The sequence below is a fragment of the Bos javanicus genome, chromosome 5 (genome assembly GCF_032452875.1).
Source record: "Bos javanicus breed banteng chromosome 5, ARS-OSU_banteng_1.0, whole genome shotgun sequence".
Lineage (NCBI taxonomy): Eukaryota > Metazoa > Chordata > Mammalia > Artiodactyla > Bovidae > Bos > Bos javanicus.
This window is the reverse complement of record NC_083872.1, coordinates 45006416-45024952: the sequence shown is the minus strand read 5'-3', so window position 1 is coordinate 45024952 and position 18537 is coordinate 45006416. Positions and strand designations below refer to the sequence as shown.

General features: G+C 33.5%; 1 protein-coding gene across 6 annotated transcripts in view; it reads left to right on the top strand.

The window, feature by feature from the left end:
• Window positions 1-17511, top strand: part of CPSF6 (cleavage and polyadenylation specific factor 6) — a 32671-nt gene extending 15160 nt beyond the window's left edge. For 2 of the 6 annotated variants that reach the window (XM_061416528.1, XM_061416526.1), the window contains 5 exons: window positions 190-694; window positions 2945-3060; window positions 3856-4009; window positions 5848-6037; window positions 12716-17511. In XM_061416528.1, the coding sequence (XP_061272512.1) occupies window positions 190-694; window positions 2945-3060; window positions 3856-4009; window positions 5848-6034 (962 nt within the window). In that variant the 3' untranslated portion in view covers window positions 6035-6037; window positions 12716-17511. Of the gene's footprint in view, window positions 1-189; window positions 695-2944; window positions 3061-3855; window positions 4010-5844; window positions 6038-6117 lie in introns of all 6 variants that reach the window. The other 4 variants (XM_061416527.1, XM_061416523.1, XM_061416529.1 and 1 more) reach the window with 3 other exon arrangements.
• Window positions 17512-18537: the final 1026 nt, after the last annotated feature.

The window sequence follows — 18537 nt, the reverse complement described above, 5'->3', positions numbered from 1 at the left end:
TGTGTAAGGATATACTTCATCCTTGTAACTTGTTAGTGTAGCGTTTACCATATGGGTTTCATTTAAAGAGAAAGAGTCTTGGTCTATGAGTTATGCTTTAAAAGTATAATTGTGGCATGAAGATTAAAACACCTTATTGAAGTGTTTTTTTCTCTCTCTCTCTCTCTCTCTCCCCCCTTTATTCTGTAGCTGGACAGACTCCACCACGCCCACCCTTAGGTCCTCCAGGCCCACCCGGTCCGCCAGGTCCTCCACCTCCTGGTCAGGTTCTGCCTCCTCCTTTAGCTGGGCCTCCTAATCGGGGAGATCGCCCTCCACCACCAGTTCTTTTTCCTGGACAGCCTTTTGGGCAGCCTCCATTGGGTCCGCTTCCTCCTGGTCCTCCACCTCCAGTTCCAGGCTACGGCCCCCCTCCTGGTCCACCACCTCCACAACAGGGACCACCTCCACCTCCAGGCCCCTTTCCACCTCGCCCACCTGGCCCTCTTGGGCCACCCCTTACACTCGCTCCTCCTCCGCATCTTCCTGGACCACCTCCAGGGGCCCCACCGCCAGCTCCACATGTGAACCCAGCTTTCTTTCCTCCACCAACTAACAGCGGCATGCCTACATCAGATAGCCGAGGCCCACCACCAACAGATCCATATGGCCGGCCTCCGCCATATGATAGGGGTGACTATGGGCCTCCTGGGAGGTAAGTTAGTATGCGTCTGTAAAAGTAGACTTAGTATATTTGATCTGCAAAAGCTATTTTTCACTCTTGTCTGTGAAGTTTTAAAAAATTAGCAGCTTTCCCGATACATAATGTTGTGTATGTTTTCTCTTACAAGAAGCAGTATGATACGGTGAAAAACATACTGAACAGGGTTGGGAATAATCCAGCTCTACCACTTCCACAGGCTTGTGATTTTAGGGCAAGTCACATTATTTCTGTCATTTTTAAGTTAAAAGAGGTTGATAAAGATACTGAAGCAAGCTAATGGGATCCTCAAGCTACTTTTAAAATTTTAACATCAATATCATTCATCTACCATTGATGACACTACATAGAAAGTTAAAGTTTCTTCATTGTTTTAGAAATTAGGTCAGTTTATTAGATAGTATCTCATGCTTATCAGGAGTCCTGTATAGCAAAATTACTAACTTTTAATTAAAGTGGGGACATTAAATAATTTATAAACATCTTTGGGTAGACAAAGACTTGTAAAACACAGGCTTTATGGGAATTAAAATAGTTAATGGCCATCCTTGGAGAAAAGCTGCATGGAAACTAAAGTACTTTTAAAGCTGCTGCTGCTGCTAAGTCGCTTCAGTAGTGTTGGACTCTATGCGACCCCACAGACAGCAGCCCACCAGGCTCCCCCGCCCCTGGGATTCTCCAGGCGAGAACACTGGAGTGGGTTGCCATTTCCTTCTTCAATGCATGAAAGTGAAAAGTGAAAGTGAAGTCGCTCAGTCATATCTGACTCTTTGCGACCCCATGGACTGCAGCCTACCAGGCTCCTCCGTCCATGGGATTTTCCAGGCAAGAGTACTGGAGTGGGGTGCCATTGCCTTCTCCGACTTTTAAAGCTATCCATGCTCAAATCCTAATCTGGAGAGCTGTGTTAATCTTTAAAAACTACTTGAATTTGTCCCCTTCAGTTTCTTGATTTTATATTCTTTTACTGTTATCTTTGAATTACTCTGTATTTCAGTTTGTCTGACAATGTACTGCAGGGATGGATATGAGCATCTGCCTAATTTCATACAAGGGTACAGGGCCAGGGAAATAAATTTGATGTTGTAGATAAAGTCTTCTGACAGTTATCTATCCATAGACATTGTGCCTGAAATGTTATATCTAGGAAGGTAGCACAATTTTTCTTCTATTCAACTTAAATCCAGTGAGCACCTATCTGTTAAGTGTTCATTGTGTGGGAGTGGGTTAGGTGGCTTGGTTTGATAAGTTTAGTTTGAATTGCATGTCTTTTTTCTAACATAATAGAATTTCTGTAGTACCAGTTTTTCTAAAAATATTTGTGTATATATACTTGGTTATTATTGAGTAATTTTTAATTGGAAGTGGGAGAAAACTGATTTTTTTTTTTAAAGAAATAGGATGGGTATGAGTCACAGAATTTATCTGAAATCATACATGGATGTTGGAAAACTTGTAATTTGGTTAGACTGCTTATAAAGTTTTGAGAATAACAGTAATACCTTGTAAACATGCAGAAGGTTGTATTAGCTCTTCCTCATCTCATCTGAATGAACTGCTTCTGCTTGCCTTGATTCAGCATCCTACCTAGTAACTAATAACTAAGATGGCAAAATGTTTACCTTTTCTGTACTATACATGTAGTCACAATTTTTTAAGTTGTCCAGCAGCTTTAGAAAATCTTGGGATTTTGTTACTTTTTTTTCAGTAAATATTTGTAGGTACTGAGGGTCTTTTATTTGCCAGATATCCTGGGGATTCAGTGGGGCATACAAGATAGGTCTAAGATATTGTCCCTCCTGAAATTTTATTAGTTAGACATTTATTATTCTTCTGTTGTGAGTTGGGCTCTGTGCCTAAAGGATCCAAATATAAATGAAACCAGATTTTGGCCCTGGCTTGTGTAGGGTTGCTTAGATATACATACATATATAGACAGACATCAAAACAATTTTTTACATGGTTTTGTATGACTAAAAATATTTTATTGCAGTTATGTAGATATAGCATTTCTGACCTCCAGAAAGATATTTTTAAGTTGCTGCTTTATTTCAGCTGAAAGATAATAATTGTACAAGGGAATTTTTCATACACCTGCTCTGTACGAAAAATAGTATATTTCAATATGAGAAAATAACTGTTAGCTCTGAGGCACTTGTCAAAAGCAGTTATTTGAATTGCATTACACAGTTATGACTAATTTAGAATTTTGAGTATGATTTAAGGTTTATTTTGATTTTATAGGGAAATGGATACTGCAAGAACGCCATTGAGTGAAGCTGAGTTTGAAGAAATCATGAATAGAAATAGGGCAATCTCAAGCAGTGCTATTTCAAGAGCTGTGTCTGATGCCAGTGCTGGTTTGTATATTTCTCTCTGTATTCATATTTCTTACTTATGTTATTAGGAATGACCTAAAACTTCTAAAAACTGATTTTTGTTTTGGCTGTGGGCAGGCTTTCCCTGGTTGCAGCACGCAGGGGCCACTCTAGTTGCGGTGCACTGGCTTATCACTGTGGTGGCTTCTCTTGCTGCGGAGCACAAACTCTAGGCACACAGGCTTCAGTAGTTGCAGCACCCTGGGTCAGTAGTTGTGGCGCGTGGGTTTAGTTGCTCCGAGGCATGTAGGATCCTCCTGGACCAGTGATCGAACCTGTGTCCCCTGCATTGGCAGGCAGACTCTTTTCCACTGTACCACCAGGGAAGTCTAGGCATGACCTAAAGCTTTTAAGTACAACTTTGAAGATGGGTCATCTACATGTAGTAGTTATTTTTATATTTCCCAATCATTATCTATCTTATATTTAAAAGGCATTGAAGGAAACTATATGTCACAGTGTAGTGAAATACCCCTAATATAAACATTTTAGGTATAAATTTAAGTATTAGCCCTGACATTTAATGGCTTAGGGGCCTCAAGGCAGCTCATTTATTCCTATATTTACTAAATGATCACATGTTTCATACAGCTATAACAATAACAAACTTCATGTACATTAAAGCCTTTCCCAAAATGATGAAACTGAAAAAATTAAGACATCGTCTATAATCATTTTGAAGTGCTTTGCTTTTTTAAAATGGTTGCCTCAAATGGTTAGGTGATATTTTTGAAAACAAAATTTGTTTGACTTAAACCTCTCTCTTTCCACTTACAGGTGATTATGGGAGTGCTATTGAGACATTGGTAACTGCAATTTCTTTAATTAAACAATCCAAAGTATCTGCTGATGATCGTTGCAAAGTTCTTATTAGCTCTTTGCAAGATTGCCTGCATGGAATTGAATCCAAGTCTTATGGTTCTGGATCAAGGTAAAACTTTCCTGTCTCATGTCTATATAAAATTGCTGCTTTGCAAATAGAGAAAAATATTGTGTTTGGGACTCTATAGGACTTTGATTTTACTTATTACTGTTTATTTAGCAGCTAATGTGATTTTGTTGTTGTTTAATAAATGTCAGGTGTTTGCTTGCTTAAAACACCTCAAAGGCTTTCAGTTGTTCTCACAATTCTTAGAATAAATGTAATAATGCAAATGTAAACATTGTAAACAGTATGATACAGTTTGCCTCATTATGTACCTCTCTTGCTCACTATTCTCTAGCAATATTGGTTTCCCTTTTCTTCCTCTTGAAACTCTTGTTTCTGTATTAACACTTGGTATTTCTTCTACTGGGAGCCCTTTTCCTTGACTCTTCACATAGCTATTCCTTGTTCTTTTCTCAATTCAATCTTTCTAGGATTGAAGACCCCCTCTAATAATCTTCTCCCAGGTTATTCTGATTATTTCTTTAATAATTCTTCTTGCAATCTGTTCTTTCTTATTGTTGTTAAGTATTGTTACTTATTGTTCTTATTTCTTTTCAGTAGAACACATTGAAAAATGGGAGGGGTCTTATTTACCTGTCTTGTTGATTACTGTGTTGGTAATGATGTAGAGAATGGGTGCTAAATAAGTATTTCTTGAACAAGAGAGTTTATGATCATTTCTTAGGGTTTTTTTTTTAAATTAGGCAATTCTTTTTTTGGCGTTACTGCTAACGTTGAAATTTTACATATTTTAGAAAGGTAAAGCTTAATCTTGACATGATACTTTCCGGTCTTTAGTATACTTACCAGGTGGTAGAGTCATCTTCGTTAAGCTAGGAAAAGGAGCTTGTCTTTGTCATGGTCCCCAACTTTATAATTATTAATTTTGTGACCCGGTTTAAGGATCTTTGAATCTGAACAAATTTTCATAGCTAAAGGCTGTATCTTACATATCTTTTAACTTTTTAAGTCCAGAATAACTTCTGCCTTGGTCACAAGCTTAACACCTAATAATGTTTGCTAAGTTGAGCTGCCTGGTGCAGAAATACAAAATAGGGATTAAACTAATAGGCAGTTATTTCCTAATTGTGAATTTTAGAACTTAGATTAATAGGATTTCTAAGATACATACTTTGGTTAACGTACCTGTTTTTTGTTTGTTTCTAAAGGAAGTTCATGCAGCGTTTCTCTTTATTAAATAACAGTGTGAATAATTTATCAATCTTTTCTAGTGGTCGTGTTTACTAAGTTTCTTCTTTGCGTCCCACCATGCTTCTCAGCACTACCATCCTCCAAGCATACATATGTATATATTTCTTTGGAAAGTTTCTTAGCAGGGTAGCACTTATGATGAACCATATTTTGGCTAGTTATAAATGTAAGATTAATATTTACATACATGTTTACAGTAATGGGTGATAATTTTAAGTAGTTAAGTCTCATTGTGTATTGAGTGATTTCATGAATTTTATTTCTAAAAAACTACTTTTCTATATATTCTTTTGGTTAAAACACAAGTTCTATGAGATTTTCTCTACTTTACCTTTCTGCTTTTCATTCAGTAAATATTGCATGTCTCTTTTAGGCTCCTGGTTATAATAGATGATATGATGTATTGCCATGATGTGTCTGGTTCCCAATTTTTAGGTGAATATTTTTTAAAATGGGATTTCTAGTTCTTGGTTGTTGCTGAGTTGATAAATCATTATTGTCTGTTCAGGATATTTTAGTCTAAACTATATTTGTAAGTTACTTTTTTGCCTTGGGTATTTTTAAAGATCAAAATACTAAATTTTAAAGCTAATTATGGAGAGCATTAATCCAGTAATTTCTTTTAGAAGACGTGAACGATCAAGAGAAAGGGATCATAGTAGATCACGAGAAAAGAGTCGGCGTCATAAATCCCGCAGTAGAGATCGTCATGATGATTATTACAGAGAGAGAAGCCGAGAACGAGAGAGACACCGGGACCGGGACCGAGACCGGGATCGAGAGCGTGACCGAGAGCGCGAGTATCGTCATCGTTAGAAGGTGGGTATTCCTTGTTCCTGTTGTTTTTAGCATACCTATTATTAATAGTAATTATAACTCCAAGGCTATTGTTTATACAGTATATACCCACATTTTATATCGTCCAACTACTTGTTCTGAGTTTAATCTTCTGGAATCATCTGAGGTAAATGACAGGTGAGTAATGACAGGTAAACATTTTGACCTCTTATCCTTAAATATTGCTTGTTTGAGTTACAGCTTTTAGGTTTCAGACTGTTAATGATCCTAAGAAAGCAAGAAAATAATCAAGAGGACTCATTGTCTACTTCTAAAATCTAAAAATTGGAATTCTCTTAATCACATACATAGTTTGCATGTGATTTAAAGTATAAAATATGAGTTAATTCTTATTATAATATGCTTGGACTTCAAAAAATAAATTTAAAGTTTCTCTCCTTGAACTAACTTTATTTATCCCTAGAAATTTTATAGACAATCTGACACTTGTTGCTAGTTGGAAGGTGGTTTGTTAGCATTGAGAAAAACTTTTTTTTTTTTTTTTTAAAGAAAAGACACTTTTCCTGCCATCTGGGCTTTGTTTTTAAAAGAAAAGAAACAGTATTCTTTGATTTGCAAAGAAGATAAGAAAGTTACTCAGTTAAAATGAATTCAAGTATTCCATATAGAGAATTTTAAGCTGTATCAAATCATACATCTCAGGTTAGAATAACCTTGAAGTAATCTTCTTTGATGTTTCATTCATAAACCATAATCATTGTGTCTTTTTTTTTCTGTATTTTAAAACTATTGTGTACATTTTTCATAAAGCGGGAAGAGTTTGTCTGTTTATACTTCATTTTCACGTGTAATTTTATTTTTATATTTGTGAACAGCATTTATTCATGTGAAGAGTGGGAAGAGGGCACTATAAGGCTTGTGCATGTGACACAAAAGTTATTCTGTAAACAGATTTTTTTTCTTCATAGGTTGGTGGCATATCCAAATTAAATTAGACTAAAACAAATCCCTTATAGGTTACTACTCTTTACATGATTATTTTCCATAACTAAAATTGGTAAATACTTTTGAAAATTCAGTAATTGTTAGTGTTTAGATTGTTATGGGCAAAACCAAAGACTTGTGTGTAATTCTGTGACAGAATAGCAGTTTCTTTAAGTAAAGTAGATATATTTTAGCAAATGAGATCATTTTTTAAGTAATACTACTTAGAAAACAAGCAATGTAAGTCTTATTTTTGTGGTTTACAAATAAGTTATCATTATTTACAGTTTTAAGAGCTTTTTGAAGGGAAAGGCAAGTTTGAATGCTTTTCCTTGCATTTTGAATATGCATCTTGAATATATATCAAACTGTAATTTTAAAATAGTTCTCCATGTACTGTATTATAGAACTTAATACGATTTTCAAAACATTATTTTAATATAAGGCAAAATTTTTTTTACTTTTAAAACTAAGCTTTTTGGAATTGATACTGTTCTTGGATGTAAGAATTGAATGTTGTGTCATGTAAAACTAAACATTAGATTTTTTAGATGTAGTCCCCCACCTCTCCCCAAGTTGAATGGGCCTAATCCCATCTTAAAAAAAACTCCCAGTGCTCATCAGTTGCTTTAGGTGAGTTATGGCCACCTTAGTGAAATGCTTAATGTTCATCAGTCATTTCATTTAAAGTAAGATACAGGTCCTTCAAGTTATATTTTTACTTAGACTTTGTCAGTTACCAATAAGCTGCTAGTTACTGAAGTCATGAGAATGGAACTTGCATACCTTTTCAGTCTTCTCCAGGACTGAACATGCCCATTAGGGGCATTCTGAACCAGTTTATATCCAAAGTTAATTAACAGGTTTTCTTACTGGTTTTAGTTAAACTAGCATAGATAGATAGGTAAACTCTTTCTGAAAAGCCCATTGTTAATTTTAAATACCTTAAATTAACTAACATTACATTCCAGTAATGGGTACACCTAACTATATCATGGTTTGAGTTTCATTACATTCAGACATTAACTATGAATTCTTAACTTGCAAACTAAATATTGTTGGCATTTTTTCTTAATCGCTGATGTGTACCATACCAAAATTCCCATGTTTTGTTTGTACATTATAATCAGAATTGAGTTGTAATATTGTTATGTGCCTTCATCCAAGCAAAATTTTACATACGCATTTCCAGTGCAAAAAATTTTGTTAACCTGGAATATTGTACCTTTGCTATATACCAAAAAGTATTTATTGCTGATGTAGACATGGAATAAATGGGGTGGGGGGAATTGGCATTAAATATATCCAAGTGAAAAACTTTCTTAAGCAAATAAAAATATTTTCATATTTAATCACCATCAAAATAAGGTCTATTGACCTTTTTTAGAAGTTTTAAAATATGAGTCCTTTTGAACTTTCATGTAAACCTTAAATGGACTAAATGGAATAAGAGTAATTTGGAAGCTGAAGTGAATGTCACTGTTAAGTCTGTATACAAATAAAACAATAATGTGACCTATTATTAAAGTGATCAATGGCTAAAAGGGCAAGTTCTTAATTTAACTGGAAACTTAATGATGTTGGCAAGCTGTTAATGTCTGTCCCATCTTAATTTTTTTGTGTTTGAACTGTTGGTAATGTTAATTGCATTCTCTCATTTAAAAAATGTATTAGTTTTTCTAAAAGCATTTAATATCTAAGTTCAAATATATAATATTTTAATGAGAATATCAATATTGTGAATTTCAGCATGTAAATACATTGTGCTTCATATTCTGTAATTTCTGCCTCAATTCTCAGACCACTCTGAGCAAAACAAAAGTAGTTCAGTGTTTTTAATATTGTATGCTTTTTACAGAAATAATTTTATTTTCAAAGTTATTTTCTTTCATGTTTCTGTTATTACTTGTTGGGAACAACCCTGTTCAGCAAATTTCTGTTAATGGTTCTGCTTTTGTTTGTATACTGAAGAGTAATGAAAGGATTTTTAAAAAATACTTTTTATTCATGCTTTTCCTGTCCCCGACACATGACTTGACACATTCTCAAATCATTATCCATTCCTTTGATTAGATTTTTAAACATCATGTATGGTGTATAGGTTAAATAATTATTCTTTCCTTTGCTATATGATTTCTCTTCTCCTATCATAAATATTATGATCTTAGATTTTGTTGTCATTGTATAAGATTTAGGGTGTTTTACATTCCTTACTCAGTTTTTTAGCTTTGCATTAATTTGGGAAAAACAAACCAAAAAAGCCGAAAGAATCGAATGTTCTTTTTAAATGTTAAGATGTTTTATCTCCTTAAAAGTTAGTGTTACTTTGAGTCTTAGTTGAAAATTAAGTACTTCTAATTATCTGATGAATGATACCGGTGGTGATGAGATTTAAAAATTATTTCTGCAATTCTTAGGTCATCTGAGATCACTAATATTACCCATCCCTGTGTTTATGGTTTCCCCATATATTTTAACTGCTTCATCTGGATATGCTACCTCTCACTTTTAGTTTTCCTTGCTTTTAGTAGAAGTAGCAAAACCTGTGTGACTACACAGATATGTTAATTGCAGTGAAAATAAGGTAGTAAGTGATCCCTAGAATGTATGTGTAGTGTGTTTTGCTCACTGTGGTTTAAGAATATGGTTTTATTTACAAATAATTAATGTTCCCTGTTTCTTAAAAAAAAAAAAAAAAAATCAGTACCAATGTGAGTCACCTTGATCTCTCACCTTCATTTCAGTGTAAAATTTGCTACCATTGGTTTAGTTTGTGAGATTGTTTTGAATAAATACTTAATTAGAATGAACAGTTACCATTGTTTAAAAGAAGCCTAATAACCAAAAAAGGAGTAAGGGTGTCATGTATGCTATCCAGATTTACTAATATAATGCCTTGGTGGTAGCATGTTTTAACTGTAAATCACAGCTTATTTTGAAATGGCCATTTTGTCAGATTTTGGAGCAAAGATGAGTATTTCTTTGTGAAGTTTATTTCTGCCATTTAGTGGACTGCCTGGAGCAGCAGTCATGTTATATTTCATAGTGTAATAAAATTCTTTAGTTAAAATGAGGTAAGTACTGTCTCTAGAAGTGGAAAGATGAAAGTACAAAATGTTTTGGTAGTAAGGAGGTTTTTTTGTAAATATCTACCATAAGCAAGATTTTGTGTACTATGTTCTAGTCAATGCAAGAAGGGATGTTGATTTTAAAGAGTTGTTTTAGATACTTCTCTGTCTTCTGCCCACCTCATCTCCATTCCTCTCTGAAATTTTCAGATAAAAAGTGAATTTTGTTATACTGAGTTAATAAATTAGAATCCTTCAAATTCAGTATATTAATGTGAAAACCTGTAAAAGATCCATATCTAATATGGATCAGTTACTTCATGAAAGATGAAGTACCTGATACCAGTACATTTTCTTGGATAAATTTCTAACAGAAGCATTCATTATTTGAGTTGTTAATACTGACTTGATCTTAAATTATCTTGGGATTCCCTGGTAACTCAGCTGGTAAAGAATCTGCCTGTAACTCAGGAGACCCCTGTTTGATTCCTGGGTTGGGAAGGTCCCCTGGAGAAGGGATAGGCTACCCACACCATCATTCTTGGGTTTATCTCAAAATCCAGGTGCTTCTCTGTATTGAAATTTTAACTTAGTGATCACTTTATATACTCATTAAAGAGCCATAGATTCCATCTGTCTCAGTTTTTTTTACATCTGTTTACATAGATCTTCCTTCTATAACTGATAGCTAAAGCAAGACATTGTGTAGCTTTGACATTATAGATTTGACTGCATGGTATTCTGAAAATATGACCACTGAATGTATTTGTTACTTTTAAGCTTCTTTTTTATATCTTTGTTTATGTAGATTTCTGCCTAGAAATTTGAGACTATAATATGGAATTGGGTTATTGGAAATGGGTTGTATTGCCTTCAATTTTGCCTTTTTTTGAGATTGTAAAATTTGTATTTCCAAGTGGATACATGTAAAGTGTTTAGAAATAGAAATAAAAACTGTCAGATTATCCCCCAGATTTTATGTCTGTATGGTGAAAATTAGAGATTTATTAGTAGTAAAAGTCTTATCTTTAAAGCAAACAATAAATGTATTCATCCTAAAGATACATGTTGTAATTTCACAAACAGGATTCTTTACATATAAAGTAGTAGAACTTCTCCATTCAGAATGATATAAAATTGCAGAATATGCCATATGGTTTTTGGAAGGGTTGGGTATTTTTGTTTTGCTCATTGTGACTTAATTTTTCCTTCTTAATTAACCCTTTCAGTATGACAGAATAATTAGGGCGATAGCATTCTCTTACAGTAAGAATTGTGAATTTCCTATTAATTTTTTTTTGGTTAGAATATATGCCTTGTCTCTCTTTAATGCTTCAATACCAGTTTGTTTAAGTGTACTGAAAAGTAGTAAAGATATGTGAAAGCCAGCCATCTTCCAGATTTTTTCCATGAAATAATTCCACCAAAAGCTTTATCAACATAAGATAAAGTACAATAAAAGTTAGCATTAAAAAAGGCTTAAGTATCTATATGAAAAATAAGGGCAAATAAAAATAGTTCAAAAGTTTCAGGATTATAGTGTCTGCTTTTCTCTTTGCAGTTGTAAAATTTAGGTTTTTACTGCTAGGCAATGTGAGTATGTGTATTGATGCTCTTAAGATGCTTACACCCTAGTTGAGAAGGAAAGGACATGAAAGAAAATTTATAGTTAGTTGTGACAGAATACTAATTATTCTTAATTGTAGAGCAAAAAGTATTTTTCTTAATTTTATGGAAGACTGTCACTAAACATTGTGCCCTTTTGCCTCTTACATCATCTTATTATTGACATGCTCTCTTGGAATTTATATTTCAAATAACTGGTGTTTCAGTGGTCACTAATATCACATTAATTGAATATGTTTCCTTTGTGAACCTCTACCTGAAGTTTGCATTTTTATGTATTCCAAAAATTTTAGTTTATCTCATTTATTGGGTTTTTTTTTTCCTTTTTGTGAATTTTCAATGAAATTTGTAGATTCCCATTTAGCTTGTTTTGGTTTAGTTTATATACATTAGATATTTTGATATAGGTGAAATAGAGTGACAGTACTGTTATAAATTTGTATATGTCTAAAGATTTGTACGTGAATGTCATATTTATTTACATGTGCATACTGAGCTTATATTTACAAGTTTTGTAACATGGAGGTCCGTTTGATTTATATTTGCAGAAGTTCCTGTATACTGTCAAATACAACTAATTTGTAAAATAATTTATTGCATTTATATTCAGTTCTCATTTGTTTATGAGTTATATAGAATTTATGTGGATGAATGAAAAATATTTACATTAAAATCATACAGGCATTTTCCATTTTTGTAGTATGAATACTTTAGAAAATGACTTACAAATGTTTCCATTTTCACAGAAACAGTAGCTGCTACAATTTCATTTGTTTCAGTCATTAAATTTATAAGGCAGTAATACTTAAGAAGAAGGAAATCAGAATGTCTCTTTTAATCATCACATAAATTGGGAGCATTCTCCATCACAAAGGCAGCTACTGTTTCAGTTATCTTATTTTGTGTTAGAATACGTAACAGTGACGTAGATGCACGACTGTGTATGTATAGTTAAGCCAGCGTTTTTCTGTGTATTATGGGGAATAGCAAAATCTACATCATAAATTTTGACACATTACAGCTGAAGGAAGAGGAACACCTTCCAAGACAAAACAGTCTTCTGGAAAAATGACGCTTATCCAGCAGTTTGCTTCTTGTGATTGAACTGAACCTGTAAGGATTCATGGATAAAATGAACAGGAATAGATCTGAATAAAGCAAATCTGCATAAATGGTAACCAGTAGCTCTACTTTTATTTTTTATGTTGCTTAACTGTTTTATTTGAAGGAAACCTGTGTGATTTAAAAAGTTAAAGCTTTTGCAACTTTATTACTGGTTATATACATTTGGCCATTATAATGTGCAAGCAATTGGAAAAAAAAAACGTCAAGTAAATGCTTGTTTTATAGTAGTTTGTTCTTGTTAAAAAAATGTTCATATGATAATGTCTGTAAACAGCACCACTTTGATTACAATAGATGTAGTGTTGTAATAAACTGTTTAATGGGGCTGATGTGTAAAGCTGTTCAAGTTATTTGATGTTTACACCTCAGGGAAAGTCTTGTGTTCAGCAATATCTAAAGATAATGTTACTATGACATTTATACTGTCGTTAAAAAAAAAACATTGCAATAGCGTTTTTGGATATGCATCAACCTAATCTTGCGTTCAGTGAATTAAACATACTAATTAAGTGTCTCTTGCCCTTGATTTTGATATTAGAATAGGTGATTACCTGGATATTTAATATTTCTATATTCTGCTTTTCTAGCTGTTTTTACCTAGTTAAGCTTGTGACTTTGCTGAATGGTATGTAAACTTGTAAAAAACTGAAATTTCACGACATAGCAATCCAGTCATTGTGTTAGGGGTCAACAAAGATTTTGTGATTTTAACATTTTAGTAGAAACCTACACGTGATTTGCTATAGTAATGCAGCTTAATTACAAGACACATGTACTGAAACGCTTAATTGTAAACTGCTAGCATTGAAGAAATATTTTGACAATTCTGATTTGATGCAGCGGTTATTTGCTATTTTATATTGATAGTGCTTATGGTTTATTTTTGAAGCCATGGGCGATGTAAATATAGGCAGCCGTGCAGCAGACAAATGTGAGTAAAGAAAGCCTTAGTTTTATTTTCCAGTTACAGAAAATAGACTTCTGAAGGGTGTGAGGCTTATTAACATTGGGTTGTATTCTCCTGTATGTGTAATGGGAGATTATAGGTGTACCTGTCTCCACAGTTTAAGGAGTTCTGTGTATTCATGCAGTCTGTTTAATTCACGCTAAAATTATCTAGTTAATCAAAGGTTTTTTCCAAACCTGCCTTGCATATGAGCCCACATTAAAAGCACCTGGCTAGCATGTGTTCTTAATCAGCATAGGCAGAGTGTCAGTTTAGGAAGGTCATTCTGAATCACTGCTTCAGAAATTTGAGTTAAAACCTTTAAGCTTGTTTTTAATGTTTTTAAAATCTAATTATCTTTGAGAGATCTTCTTTGAGAGATCTTCTGATAATACACATTTTTAAAGTATAGCTAAATTTTAGGACAGTGCTAGTTGAAGCACCCTGGTATAACATAACGTGCAACCTTAGAAGCCCTCCAGAGAACTGCAGTTCTTCACTTTCATGTTGTCCACCATCGTACTAGCTCTTATAGAATTAGCTGCTCCAAATATTGCCAGTTTTATTTTAAAACATTTTGTGATTAGGGTAAATGCATGGAATCACTGGTGTTCATCAGAACTATTTGCTCTCAGAAATGATTTTTTAAGTGTTCTGTCTTGTTGAAAATGCAGTTGGCTTTTTAACATTTGAAAGTTGTATCAAAATCAGTTTTCTTGCTTTGTGTATAGGTGGTGTTAGTTTTTATTATTTCTTAGCTTTTTTAATATTACAATGCCGTAATGCGAAGAAGTATGGACATAAATATTACAAGGGAATTAGTTAATAGTTTAAAAGGTAAGTAAATGTCCATGAGGATACAATTTTCTCTGAAAAGTTTAAAAATGGAATCATAAAAATCTTAACTGTGCTTGAACTTGAAATGAAAACTGGAAGTTTTATACTAATTAAATCCTTCATATATGTTTTCATTTTTTTTTATCAGTGGAACCCTTTAAATTGCTCATTCTATATCATTCTTCTCCCCGCTTGGCTGATCTCATTACGTACTTTTGTTGCAGACAATGTGAGTGTACTATACTTGTTTGCTGTTAGTCTATTATTTTTAAGTGTCATCAAAAGGGAATAACTTTAGATTTGACCAGTTTTTGCAAAGTCTTTATCTGATACATGAATGTATAACAGTAAAGGTGAAAATGCAAGCTTTGTTTTATTCTTCATACCCCCCCCTTTTTTAATGGGCTGATGTTACTGAAAACTTTTTTAATGTTAAAAATAATCCAAAGAGATTCATCTTTACATGGACACCAAAAAAGAGTCCCAGAGATCTTTTTTATTTCTTTTTAATAATAACTGTAATGGCTATGAAATCAAAACTTGAGTTTAATTTTAAGCCATAGCATTTATTAGTGCTATGCAGTCACATTCCTTTTAGCTGGTAAAGTTATGAATGAGTGATACAGCACCTAGATGGTATTACTTCTGAAGCAGCCCTTTGAATTGAATGTGCTTTTGGTTAAAGGACATAGGTTTTGGAAAGGATATTCCAGTATAAATTTGTGAGTGTTTTGTCGATTTTCATAAGCAAGATTTGGAGTAAGTTGCAGTGGCTAATGATCATAATTTAGCCCATTTACCTAGAATATTCTTAAGCAGTTAACTACAATTTGGAGTTCACAAAAAACTTATGGATTGTAGCTTAAGGTATTATTTTCAGTTAATTCTCCTATGGAGATTATTACTTTGTTTTCTACTAGTTTATGGTCCGTTCTTAAAATAAACATGGTGGTTTTAATCAATGTTGTATAACATTTTATAGTGAAAGAGGAAAATAATTGGAATGGTAAAGACTTTTTTTCCTTTATGTGTTAAAATGTGCCAATAACCTAAATACATACTGTTTTATACAATGAGATACTACTGCAAGACTTTCTGTTGCAGTGCTCTCGACATTTTGGTTTTCATACCTGAATGATCATTGTGTTTTCTGTATCTTGTAAGATGGCCTCACTTTTGTGTTTTAAGCATTAGCTTGTTTTTTTAAGAGGAAGTTTATGTTCTAATTCTTTACTGAGAACACAGTATTGAGATCCTAGCTGTTTTACATATAACTGCCTTTTAAATTTTATCCATTAAGTTCGTTTGCATCCCATGGCCATCTGTAATGTTTCCTGTAGTTGTATGTACTTTTAAGTGCACGCTTATCCATTGTACACATTAGACATTTTTTGTGCTGAAATATATTAAGTGGGATTTTTGTAGCAAACATTCTATTTTTCTGTTCTACAGTATTTGTGTTGTTTTCTACATTAACCTTCAGTTTAAACACTGGTGTATGTGTTTTATTTTTTTAGCAACTTGACTCTTAGAAGCCTTAGACTAATTTTTTAATAAACACTAAACCAAAAATTATAAATTTATTAAGATGTGGCCTTAAATATAGCATTCCTTGTGTTTGTAATGTGAGATTTTTGATTTAGAGATTTCAAAAGATTCAGTATTAAAATAATTGTAAGCTGAAATAGAAAATGTGTTTTAAAATGTCTAGGCTTCTGGGAGGAAGTTCTTATACTCTTCTTTCTTGGAATCAGAAAGAAGTAATATGAAGTTTTATAAATACTCAATAGGCAGTTGTATTGTGTTTGGATTGATTTAGGTTTGTCTTAACCAATTTCTTTAAAGTTTCAGGTTGTTGGTATTCACTCTGAATGTGCAGCTATTATGGTTTTTTATGGGACATATAAACACTTGGTTAGGTTTATATAGATTTTAATGTTTTAAAGACTTCCTGCTATGTTAATTAGCCTCTTGTAATGGGAGTTTTTAAAAATATTAAGTAGAGTTTAATTGAAGTCACACAAATCTTGAAACGGTATCTGCAGACAGTAAATACTTAAGAGAGTTTTTCATGTGGGAGTATCCTAAAACTCCTGCCATAGATGTAAATGTTTTACATCAGTTTCATAATTGGACAGACCCTGCCTTTAGTGGAAACATTTCATTTGGAAGATGTGTTCTTTTCGTCTCATTGTTACTGCGTAATCCTTCCCAGCATTTGTAAGTTAAATTATTTTAAAATGGTGAATTCATGTTTATTTTTTTACTTTGAAAATTGTAGTACTCAGGTGGTATTTAATGGGAAAAGATCCTTTGGGGTAAATCATAATGTGTTCTAAGGAATGCATCTATAACATTGATGACTTTAGCCTTAAAAAAAAGGTCTATTATTCCTCCTTCCTCTTCATTCCATGATATATTAGCAAAGTAGTTTACAGCCTTGTACAGCCTTACAAAGTTGTTTTACAATTTTTAATGGAAAGCCCTTAACAAAAAGTTGTATCATATTACCAGTATACGTGAATTACTGAACCACGGTTTGTAAATAATTTTATCTAATACCAGAAGGCCAAAGAAAGTCTTAAAATTTTAGCTATTGACTCTATGGTGACTTCACAATAAAATTTCTGTGCAAAAGGTAAGGTGATATTTGATCAAATAAACACATCTTTTTGATGTCCATGAGAAATAGACTTCCATATTAGCTTCTATTAAAAAGCTCATTCCATTTTATTAAAATGATTGTAATTGCAATTTTGTGTTTAATGTTTACTTTCTGTCTTTTCTTTCTTTAGCATTTAGGTGACTGTTCAGCAGTTTGCTATATGGCCATTGTTGGCCTTTAAACTGCACTAGTAACGAGCATGGTATTTATCTTGTATTGAAAATAAAACACAGTTTTTATAAGACTTTGCAGTTTGTCTTTTTTGTTTGACTTATGATTTGTTAACTGTTGTGTATGGTGTGAATAATAAATCCATATATCTGCAATATAACAAATTGCTGGTATTTTATATTTAAGCCACCCTCCTGGATAGTGGTGTTTTTTGTTTTTTTTTTTTGCCATTTTGATGGTCTTTAAAGCAGATGATATCTGACTAAAATTCGGATTTAGAAACCTAAAAGATTTTTAGGCTGTTTTATTTTTAAATCTAAGTTTCAGAAGAACATTTGTTTAATTTTAGAGGATTTTAACCTTACTAGACTTTAATCAGACCTTTTTCTCCAACTAGAGGCTTAACTGGCAGCTAGACATCTCTACTGGAATGTCTGCTAGGCATCTCAAAGATAACATGCCAAGGCTGAATTCTTTTACCCTTGTGCATTCCCCACCACCTGCTCAGCCCCAGCGACTAGCATCAGCATCATTTCAAATGCTTAGGGCCAATGCTTTGAAATTATTGACTCTTTTCACACCCTACGGCCAGTACAGCAAGAAATCTTTTTGTCTACTATATCTAGAATCTGACAACTTAATTACCACTCCCACTACTTTAATTTTTTGCCTGTATCACTGGAGTGATTCCTAATAGGTCTCCATGCTTTCTGCTCCTGCCTCCCTATAGTCTGTTCTTGGCACAGCTGTCAGAGTTTCTGTCATATCTCTGTTCAAAGTCCTGCTATGACTCCCCATTCCTATTAGAGTAAAGCTTCAGTCCTTAAAATGTTCCTCTGTGATTTGGCTCCTAGTTGCTCTCTGGCTAGACCTCCCAGTACCTCTCTCCCTGCTCACTGCATTCCAGCCATTCTGGCCTTCCTTTTTATTTATTATTTTCAGCTACATCACATGCCTTGTGGGGTCTTAGTTCCCTGGCCACTCAACCACTGAACCTGGACTCTCAGTAGTGAGAGCTTGGAGTCCTAACCACTGAACCACCAGGGAAGTACCCTGGCCTCCCTTTTCAGTCCAGGTGTGTTCCTCTAAAATTCTTAAA